This window comes from Cebus imitator, unplaced genomic scaffold, assembly GCF_001604975.1.
Source record: "Cebus imitator isolate Cc_AM_T3 unplaced genomic scaffold, Cebus_imitator-1.0 Scaffold471, whole genome shotgun sequence".
NCBI lineage: Eukaryota > Metazoa > Chordata > Mammalia > Primates > Cebidae > Cebus > Cebus imitator.
This window is the reverse complement of record NW_016107786.1, coordinates 1,427,213-1,438,288: the sequence shown is the minus strand read 5'-3', so window position 1 is coordinate 1,438,288 and position 11,076 is coordinate 1,427,213. Positions and strand designations below refer to the sequence as shown.

General features: G+C 36.3%; 1 protein-coding gene across 2 annotated transcripts in view; it reads left to right on the top strand.

Annotated features, from left to right (window-relative positions):
* Positions 1 to 11,076, top strand: part of ACE2 (angiotensin I converting enzyme 2) — a 47,202-nt gene that overhangs the window by 8,526 nt on the left and 27,600 nt on the right. For both annotated transcript variants that reach the window (XM_017512377.2, XM_017512376.2), the window contains exons 3-7: positions 2,148 to 2,241; positions 2,611 to 2,754; positions 4,972 to 5,084; positions 6,593 to 6,698; positions 9,209 to 9,306. In XM_017512377.2, coding sequence (XP_017367866.1) covers positions 2,148 to 2,241; positions 2,611 to 2,754; positions 4,972 to 5,084; positions 6,593 to 6,698; positions 9,209 to 9,306 — 555 coding nt within the window. The remainder of the gene's footprint in view (positions 1 to 2,147; positions 2,242 to 2,610; positions 2,755 to 4,971; positions 5,085 to 6,592; positions 6,699 to 9,208; positions 9,307 to 11,076) is intronic.

Genomic DNA, 11,076 nt, shown 5'->3' with positions numbered 1-11,076 from the left:
AAAATGTGGCACATATACACCATGGAATACTATGCAGCCATAAAAAACGATGAGTTCGTGTCCTTTGTAAGGACGTGGATGAATGTGGAAGCCATCATTCTCAGCAAACTGACACAAGAACAGAAAATCAAACACCGTATGTTCTCACTCATAGGCAGGTGTTGAACAGTGAGAACACATGGACACAGGGAGGGGAGCATCACACACTGAGGTCCGTTGGGGGCAACTAGGGGAGGGACAGCGGAGGCTAGGGAGTAGGGGAGGGATAAAATGGGAAGAAATGTCAGATATAGGTGATGGGGAGGAATGCAGAAAACCACATTGCCATGTATGTACCTATGCAACTATCTTGCATGTTCTTCACATGTACCCCAAAACCTAAAACGCAATAATATATATATATATATATATATATATATATGTATATATATAAAAGTGCATCAAAAGGGCAAAGATAAAGCCATGTGAAATGTATCTTTCTACAAGTTAACATTTATTTTTCTGCATTCTTTAGGTCCAATTGTTCAACTAATTATCAATCTACTGTACCTTATCCATTCTATGTTTCTCCATTTTTTTCCTCCCACAAGGACACTATGAGAAATCTTGCCCATTCACATATAAACAGCCTGGTCTAGCTTAGATAGAACCTGAAAATTCTATTTTTTAAAAATCTCCAGATAATTCTAATGTACAGCCAGGACTGAAAACCACTGAAATGCATGTAAGAGCTTAAAGTGTTTGGTAAGAGAAGGGACTCAAGGGTGCTTAGATTCAATGGAGTGGAAGCAGTGGAGATTGAAGAAGAGGTAGAGAGAGACCATGAGGGATTTTGTGCCATGGTAAGGGATTTAGGTTTATTCTTTTGGACAACGGAATCTTGTGGAAGTTTTAAGCATAGGATCTATTTTATGTTTTAGGATGACTCTCAAGGCCGAGCCCAAGGGAAATAGGAGAAACAGATCCTTCAATCAAGTGCTTCTTAAATCAATCTGATGGAGAGAACCATTTCCTTCCTTTCTTCCTCCCTCTCTCCCTCCCTCCCTCCCTCCCTTCCTTCCTCCCTTCCTTCCTTCCTTCCTATCTTCCTTTTTCTTCCTCCATCCCTCCTTCTCTTTCCCTCCCTTCTTTCCTTTCTCCCTCCTTTATTTCCAATCCATTGCAGATGAATACTTGGTTAAGTTCATCAATTACATGCTTAGATGTCATGGAAATGGCAAATTGTTTTCAAAAGTTTATAAACATTTATTCTCTTAATTCCTGTACTTATCACAGAATGGAAGCAAACTATTTGCTCATGTGCAGTGTTCCACAGATTACACCTGGAGTAGCACTGCTTCACTCTGTCACCTTCACTTTACCTACAGGGTAAAGTTTAAACACTTTAGTATGGCATAGATGGTCCCTCATGATCTGGCCCCTGCTTATCTCTCCATTCTCATGTCTTTTATTTTCCCTAATGAGCACCATTGCTCCAGTTTCATTCAACATCTCACCGTTCCCTGGGAATGCTTTGTCTTTTCCAACCTCCTTTCATTTTTTAGGCTCTGCTTTCTACCTCCCTTCTCTACATGACCGATGCCTACTTCTTCTCCAAGACACAGCTCTATGTTTCCTCCTCTTTGGACCCATTATTGAATCTCCAGGTTATTAGTTATTAATTTCTCCCTGCTTCTATACTATTGCATCACTTTTTGGTGACAGTTATAGCACTTGTCATTCTGTTACATATTAATGTTATTGATTTCATGGCTGCCTCATTGTCCTATGACCTTGTGGTCTTTGACTTGTTCATTTCCAAATTGTCAAAGTGTAGGACATATTACAGTTTCAATAAATGCTGAATGAAGAAAATGCACTTCTCTGCGTATGTGTAGATAAGAAAAATTCTTTGGGTTTTGGTAGATCTGGTTATTTCAATTACTCCACAGATATTTATTATGTGCTTATAGCACTTTGTGCTAGTTGACAGTGGGGAAACTTAACTAGGCTATTCCTTCTCTACATACAGAAAGATACATGGCAAAGAAGTAAATTGCTGTATTTTGAGGAATCAAAAAATCATGTGGCCAAAGGATATCTTTATATTAGCATTCCCTTCAGCAAAATTTCCATTGTTAACATTGTTTATTATCTTTAATTTGCAGTTGAACACAATTATAAATACAATGAGCACCATCTACAGTACTGGAAAAGTTTGTAACCCAAATTATCCACAAGAATGCTTATTACTTGAACCAGGTGGGCTACTAATTTTGAGTAGTGATTATGAAATTCACTCTTCTCCCAAGTTTTAAAAATGATTGCAAATATGTGTTTCAACACATAGATGCTCTTTTAACTTTTAGTAAAACTTCCTTGTAAATTTTTATCACATTTACTTAATTTAATCAAGTTAATAATAGTTATTTCAGTGGTTTATTTCCTTTGCAGACATATTTTGGAACTATAAGGGCAAGGAAATGAATAAATCATGAGATTTTATTTAATCACTTTATGACCTAATGTCTGCCAACCTTACTTTTAATTCTTTAAAGTTAGTGTAGTTGTTTACAAATAAAAGTTTTACAAATGCATCTTTTCTTCTCTTTGGGTGCTTTGGGATAACAGGTTTGAATGAAATAATGGCAAAGAGTACAGACTACAATGAGAGGCTCTGGGCGTGGGAAGGCTGGAGATCTGAGGTCGGCAAGCAGCTGAGGCCATTATATGAAGAGTATGTGGTCTTGAAAAATGAAATGGCAAGAGCAAATCGTAAGTTTGCTGATCTGTAGAGGTCCTGAAGCTCTCTGTGTGGCCGCGGGGCTATTTCTCCTGCATTTCCAAGCCTGCCCTTTGATATCAGGGATACCCCTCAATTAACAATCATCTCCTGAACAATTCAGATTACCTGTTTTGAAAAGAAATTACTGAGGAAAAAAAAAAGGTGCACTGGCATTCTACTATTCAAGAAGCTCAAGAATGAGACTCAACTATAAGGCCTAAAATAAATTATCCAGGAATTATGAATTATAAGTAATCCAGGAAAATCTCAGGCCCATAAAGGCTCCTGAGGGAGTCTGGGGATTAAGAGGGGATCCCATTTCTCATGATGAGAGACAGAGTCACTGTCTTTTGTCTAAAGCCCCCACAGTTCACTTTCAAAGGTCATTTGTGTGTCTACCTTAGGGTGATGCCCCAGAAAGACAAAAAGTCAGATTAGGCTGAAAACGTATTACTTTCTGCAGTATATATCTCAAATTATGTGGTCATAAAAATCTTAACATAGGAAGGAATTTCCATGTCTCTTAACTTATTCTCCTCCCAGAATAATGAGCTGAAGTCATGGTATCATGATTGACATTGTGTTTTGATGATTCACTGCCTGCTGAGGTTGAATAAGGAAGACTTTATTCCCCATTTGTTGTTTTAAAATTTCTTCCACTGCCACTTAAATTCAATATTCTTAAGACTTAGGCAAGCTGGAGACAATTGCTTATCACCATTTTAAAAATAATATCCTGGATGTCCTTTCATCCAAATATTTATTTCTCTTCTCATCTTCCCAATCATCAATTGCCAATGTGAATGCAAAAATAAAAATTATTAAATTATGTTTACAAACTTTATTAGCTAATATTCTAACATAAGCTTGTGTTTCCTGATGGTGAGATACTAAAGGAAGCACATAGAATCATGCTATTGATACGTGTAATTTGCAAACACAGCTCCCCTGTGGCAAAGTCTAAGATGAGCTGGGTCTGATCTAAAAATTACAAGACCCTGAACAAAAGGATAATTTAAAAACTTAGAGATCCAGTTATATATTTTAAAGCTAAAGATATAAACTGATGTATCAAGACAGTAGACATCCTCTGTTAAGAGACTAGGAGTGTGCTTCTTTCGCTTACCAGCTGTGTGATCTTGGACAAATGATTTAACGACTCTAAGCACAGGTTGTTGGTGGAAATATAAACTGGTGAAGCCATTATGGAAAAATAGTATAGTGTTCCTAAATAAATTAAAAATGGAATTACCATATGACCCAGCAATCCCTCTTCTGGGTATATACCTAAATTAGATGAAATTACCACTTCATAAGGATATCTACACTGCCATGTTCATTGCAGCATTATTCACAATAGCCAAGATAGGGAAACAACCCAAGTGTTTGTCAAGTGATGAATGGATAAAGAAACTGTGGTATGTGTATGCAATGGAATATTATTCAGTCTTAAAAAGAGGAGATGCTGTCATTTGCCTCAGCATGGATAGACCTAGAGGACATTATAGTCAGTGAAATAAGCCAGACATAAAAAGGAAAATGTGGCATCATCTCACTCAAAAGTGGATTCTAAAAAAAAATAATAAAATATACAGAGAAAGAGCAACAGTGATTACCAGGGGTGAGGTGCAGGGGGGTGGGATATAGGAAGTGGGTTAAAGGATACGAAGTAGCAGATATGTAGGATGAACAAGTCTAAAAATCTAATGTACAACATAAGGACTATAGTTAATAATAGTGCTTTGTATTCAGGATTTTTGCAAAATGAGTAGATTTTAGCTGCACTTCCATGGGAAGATAATGCTTAACTATATGAAATGATGGATATGTTAATTTGTTTTACTACAGTAATCATTTTATTATATATGTATCTCATAACATCATGTTGTACACCTTAAATATACACAATAAAATTTATTTAAAAATAAACAGGCTGTTACTCTGCACAGTGGAAGTTATACTAATTACAATTTTATATAGTTCTTATGCTTATTAAATAAAATAACACATTTAAACTCTTGGTGCAGAGCAAGTGCTTAAACAGAGATGTTATTATTTGTTTGCATCCCTTTGAGTTGATATTTGTCACAGTAAAAATGAGATGTCGTTACATTACTTTTAACCTCCCAGCAAGGCTAATCTATGTATATTGTGCTTTCTCTCTTTCTTTCCCTTATGTTCTTCCCTTTCTCTTAAAAAAAATACAGATTATGAAGACTATGGGGATTATTGGAGAGGAGACTATGAAGTAAACGGGGTAGATGGCTATGACTACTACCGCAACCAGTTGATTGAAGATGTGGAACGTACCTTTGAAGAGGTAACCAAGGAACTGTACACACAAACAGTTGAGGGGAAGTGTATTGGAAAAAGGGACAGTGACTACAGGCATTCTGGCTTGTTCTTCACACATTGGTCAGCCATTCCCAGGCCTCATAAAGTAATGGAATATTAGAGTTTGAAAAGATTTTAGAGAATAATGGAACACCCCCTACAGATGTTCAAAATGGTCTGCTTTCCTCCTCCTTTCAGTCACTGACCATTAATTAACAATAGAAAGACCATGACAATGAAATATTATAAGAAGAAATGGCCTTCTAAATTATAAGTAGTAATGATCTTATTGAGCTACCTGGGGCTGGCACTGTCTTCCTGTGTTAGCAGAGCTATAGACTTTGCTTTCTTCCTCAGAAAAATTGATACTATTATCTTGAGTAAGGTAGTCTTCACAGGGAAGAGAGAGTTTTATGAACAGAAATGTCCCATGGATGTTTTCCCTTCATTTTGGCCCCATGCCTCCCCTTTACCTACACCTTCAAACTTCCGATGTGAGTTATTCTGTCACAGCCATAGTTTGGCAGAGGTATCAAAAATGGAAGTAAGACAAACAATTCCCCAAAAATGAAATGAGCAGAAGACTTGAATAAGTACATCATCAAAGAAATTACACAAATGGCAAATGAGCAAATAAAAAGTTATTAGGGAAATGCAAATTAAAGTCATGATGAAAATCCACTCCACACCCACCAGAATAGCTATGATTATAAAGACGGACAATACCAAGTATTGGGGAGAATGTGGAGATGCTGGAGCCCTCTTACACTGCTGGAAGAAATGTAAAATGGGGCAGTCACCTCGGAAAACAGTTTGGCAATTTCTTAAAAAGTTAAACACACACTTACCATATGCCTCTTAAGTTTCTATATGAAATAAACGAAAACATATATTCTTATCCATAGAAAGATATACACAAATGTTCATAGCAGCAATATTCGTAACAGCCCCAAACTGGAAACCCAGCTGTCCTTCAACTAGTGAATGGATAAACAGACTCTGATATGCTCAGAGTGGCTGGAGGTAGGAGTGGAATTGATTACAAATGGGCACAAGGAAATTTTTGTGGTTATAGAAGTGTTGAAAAACTAGATAGTGGTGATGGTTTCACAGTAGTTTTAATTTATGGAAACTCATGAAACTACACACTTGAAAATGAGTGAATTTTATAGTATGTAAATTAAAAACAAAGGAAGAATAAAAACAAAAAAGTAAAAACAATCTTAAAAATGAATATATACGTTTTGCATCTGCTTTTATTTTGGGACCTGTGTTCTTCATGTATGTTTATTGATTTATGCAGTGAAGCTAGTTATCATCAATATCTAGGAAGAAGGAATGCTTTTAAATTCTCCAGAAATTTGAGAGAAAAAATTTTAATCTGGGGAAATTCTACTTTTTAAAATAATCTCCTATTATTTTAAATAAAGTGTTGCAGATTGGAAATTAGAATTGCCTACTCTTAGTCTTAAACTTTCTTCCTATGCTTTTCAGATTAAACCATTATATGAACATCTTCATGCCTATGTGAGGGCAAAGTTGATGAATGTCTACCCTTCCTATATTAGTCCAACTGGATGCCTCCCTGCTCATTTGCTTGGTAAGAAAGAAGCCCCATGAATTCTTTGTGCACTTGGCGCTTTGCTATTTCTAACAATAAGATTGCCTTCTTTGAGTGAGGCTTAACATAAAACTTTTGAAAAAATCTGTAAGTGGTTAGTAACATGATAGAAATCACATTTTGAAAGCATTTTCTTCAACCAAAAGTTTATTTTAAATAATTCTCTACTGTATTACTTTTCCGTATATAAAGAGTTATTATTTTGGCTGCAATTCAAAGGATAAAGGGGTTACTTAAGATAACTAGAGAAAGAGTTCTAGGCTCAAATGAGACTGGAAATGGGGAAAATAATTTTTAGTATTTAAGTTGGTTGGCTAAGCTCTTAAGGTGGAATTTGAGATTTTAGTATCATATTGTCAGAGCAAAAAAGCTTGATTGGCTGGGTGTGGTCAGGGGTAACAGAAAGGTATATCTTGGGTAAAAGCTTCCTAAGTTCATTCTAAGTTCATTATAATTTGGGGAAATTGCCAATTACTCTTGCTGAAAAATACTTGGCTTGGAATCATATGAGCGAAGAATGAAAGAAAGTGGCCATCTTCCCCTCTCCCACCACAGCAGCTGAGGCCAAATAAAATATAAATATTTGAAAATTTCATGCTATGCATACATAGTATTTCTACTGTAGTCAAGCTAAGTTGCTGGAAGCTAATCTCCTCCACAGCCAAACCTTGTCTGTCAGGAGAGAATGCGAAGAAAGGACCTATGGAGACTTAACTCTAAAGTAATGTGGAAATCCTTTCTACAATGTCAATGGCAAACATTATTTAGTAATTCAGTTTCTGCTTAACCCTTTCTGGTGTGATGGGATAATTTCTTCATTCCAACGTAGACTAATTTATCGCTACATGGCACCAATGTAACACAGTTCTACCTTATGTGGAACTTAAGCAACACCCTTCTGATGCCTTCCATTCATTAGTCCTATTTCCATGCTATGAGGTTACCCAGAATGTCAATTCCTATTCTACAAGATGACTTTCCAGATATTCATCAAGAACCATCATATAAAATACAGCATAGTACCTGGCACAATACATTTTAGTGACTATTATTGCTATTATCATGTTTACACTGTTTTCTTTTGTCAAGTTAAATATCTTATACATTATCAACCATTCCTTAAAACCTTACTTTTCTAATTGCTCTCTTTTGGATGAGCTATACTTTGTCAATGTCCCTCCTCAATTTATCATGCTCAGAGACGAACAGTTACTCCAGATGAGGTTTGGCCAACATAAAGAAAGACATGGTATCATGACTGCCTTTGTTCTAGACACTGTACTTCTATTGATTTAGCTCAAGGTCACATTTATGCTTCAGAAGCCATGTCATACTGTTTGTTGCATCACTTTTGGTCTTTTACATGTGGACTATGCTTTAGCCTGGTGTCACACATATGTTTTTAAGATGGATAGGTTTTTCTTTTCTTTTTTTTTTTGAGACGGAGTCTTGCTCTGTCGCCAGGCTGGAGTGCAGTGGCGCAATCTCGGCTCACTGCAACCTCTGTCTCCCGGGTTCAAGCGATTCTTCCGCCTCAGCCTCCCAAGTAGCTGGAACCACAGGCGCGTGCCAACGCCCCTGGCTAATTTTTGTATTTTTAGTAGAGATGGGGTTTCACCATGTTGGCCAGGATAGTCTCAATCTCTTGACTTTGTGATCCACCCACCTTGGCCTCCCAAAGTGCTGGGATCACAGGCATGAGCCACCTCGCCTGGCCAAGTTTTTCTTTCAAATTTAAGCATAGGACTTCACATGTATCACTATTGGATTTTATCTTTTAAAATATAAATTTATGGAACACTTTTTTTTTTTTTTCAAATGGAGTCTCACTCTGTCGCCCAGGCTGGAGTGCAGTGGCTGATCTCAGTTCACTGCAACCTCTGCCTCTTGGGTTCAAGCTATTCTCCTGCCTCAGCCTCCTGAGTAGCTAGGATTACAGGCACAAGCCACTATGCCTGGATATTTTTTGTATTTTTAGTAGAGATGGGGCTTCACCTTGTTGGCCAGGCTGGTCTTGAACTCCTGATCTCAAGTGGTCTGCCTGCCTCAGCTCAGCAAAGTGCTGAGATTACAGGAGTACTCTTCATGAAGTCTGTTGCCCTATTTCTTTGGGACCAGGATTCTGGTCCTGCTATTAGGTTGACTTTTTCTAGATACATCTTCTTTTTTAGGGTCCCTGGTCTTGGAGTACAACTTAACATTTGTTTGATGTTTACAAAGTCACCAAGTTAAGTACACTAGTACAGGTATAAAAGTGGAATTTGGTTACCAGTGAGTAAAGTTCCTGAATGATGATTTTATATGATCTCTTTTGAAGCCAACACTAGGAATTACTAACAGCTTAATTTGTGATATTTTGTACCATGGATAGTGGAGTATAGAAATCTCTTTCTAATTTACAGTATCAATGATAGTCTATAAATTTAATAAATTATGTCTATATTTCTGTTGTTTCTGTCATATACTAACAGATTCTTTCTTAAAAATAGGTGATATGTGGGGTAGATTTTGGACAAATCTGTACTCTTTGACAGTTCCCTTTGGACAGAAACCAAACATCGATGTTACTGATGAAATGGTGAAACAGGTAGGAAAGAGAGCCCTTAAAAACTAAATCTAAATTCTCAACTTTATTTATTTTTATGTCATCCTTCTATTTTTATTTTTAAACCATGTAAATAAAAAACTTAAGCTAATTGAAATTTATTTTTTAATGTAGCTATATTTTCATGGAAAAGCAGTTTACAATGACCTCAGATACCTTGAATTGCAGGTGTAGTATTGATCTCATTGAAAGATATTTAAAATAGAGATTACCTGAGTTTTCCATTAAGCAGTAAGATGTGGAATTATCAACTGGTTGGTATCACTCTTTCCAAAGTTTGTCATTGCTAGGTAACCAGCCAGTAATCTCTATGGATAGTAAAAACAAGAATATAATGAGGGGAATTTTGCGTATTTAAAAATTATTAGTGCTAAATATATTACAATAATCTTTAAAACAAGTTTAAGCAACACCTTTCTTACTACTTTGGTTTAATTATTTAAATGTGCTGGGTTCCTCAAAACACATGTAAGTATATAGGTCACAGACCCAATAAAGCAACTATACAGTTGAGACTACAAAGCAACCAGCTAACAACAGCATGACAGGAACGCTTCACCTAACAGACAGAGAGTGGCAAATTGGATCAAAAGACTCAATCTTCTTTTGTCTTCAAGAGACTCATCTCACGTGTAATGACACCCATGAGCTCAAAGTAAAAGGATGCAGAAAAATCTATCATGCAAATAAACCACAAAAAAGAGCAGGGGTTGCTATTCGTGTATCAGATAAAACAGACTTTAAACCAACAACAGTAAAAAAGGACAAAGAGGGTGATTACATGTTGATAAAGGGTGCAATTTAGCAAAAAGACTTAACTATTCTAAATATATGTACACCCAGCATTGGAGTGCCCAGATTCATAAACATAGCACTTTTAGACCTAGGAAAAAACTTAGCCAGAAAATAATAGTGGGGGACTTCATCACCCCCCTGACAGTGTTATACAGACCATTGGGGCAGAAAACTAACAAAGAAATTCTGGAAATTCTGGACTTAAACTTCACAGTTGACCAATTGAACCCAAGAGACATCTATAGAATATTCCACTCAACAACTATGAAATGTACATTGTTCTCATCTGAACACAGAACATACTCTAAGATTGGCAACATGCTCAGTCATAAAGCAAGTCTCAATAAATTCAAAACATTAAAATCATACCATGCATATTCTCAGACCACAGTAGAATAAAAATAGAAATCAATAGCAAGAGGAACTCCCAAAACCATGCAATAACCAGGAAACTAAACAACTTATTCCTGAATGACTTTTGGGTAAGCAATGAAATTAAGGAAGATATCAAAAAATTATTTGAAACAAATGAAAACAGAGACACAGCATACCAACATATCTGGGATGTGGCAAGAGCAATGTTAAGAGAAATGTTTATAGTGCTAAATGCCTACATCAAGAACCTAGAAAGATATCAAATTAATAATCTAACACTACACCAAAAGGAACTAGAAAAACAGGAACAAACTAATATCAAAACTAGAAAAAAAAAAGATAACTAAAATCAGGGCAGACCTAAATGAAATTGAGACCTAAAAATCATACGAAGGATCAACAAAATGAAAAGTCAGTTTTTTAAAAAGGATAAACAAGATGGAAAGACCTCTAGCTAGATTAACAGAGTAAGAGAAATGATCCAAATGAGCACAATCAGAAATGACAAAAGTGACGTTGCAACCAATCCCACAGAAATACAAAGGATCCTAAGAGACTACTATGGACACCTCTATGCACACA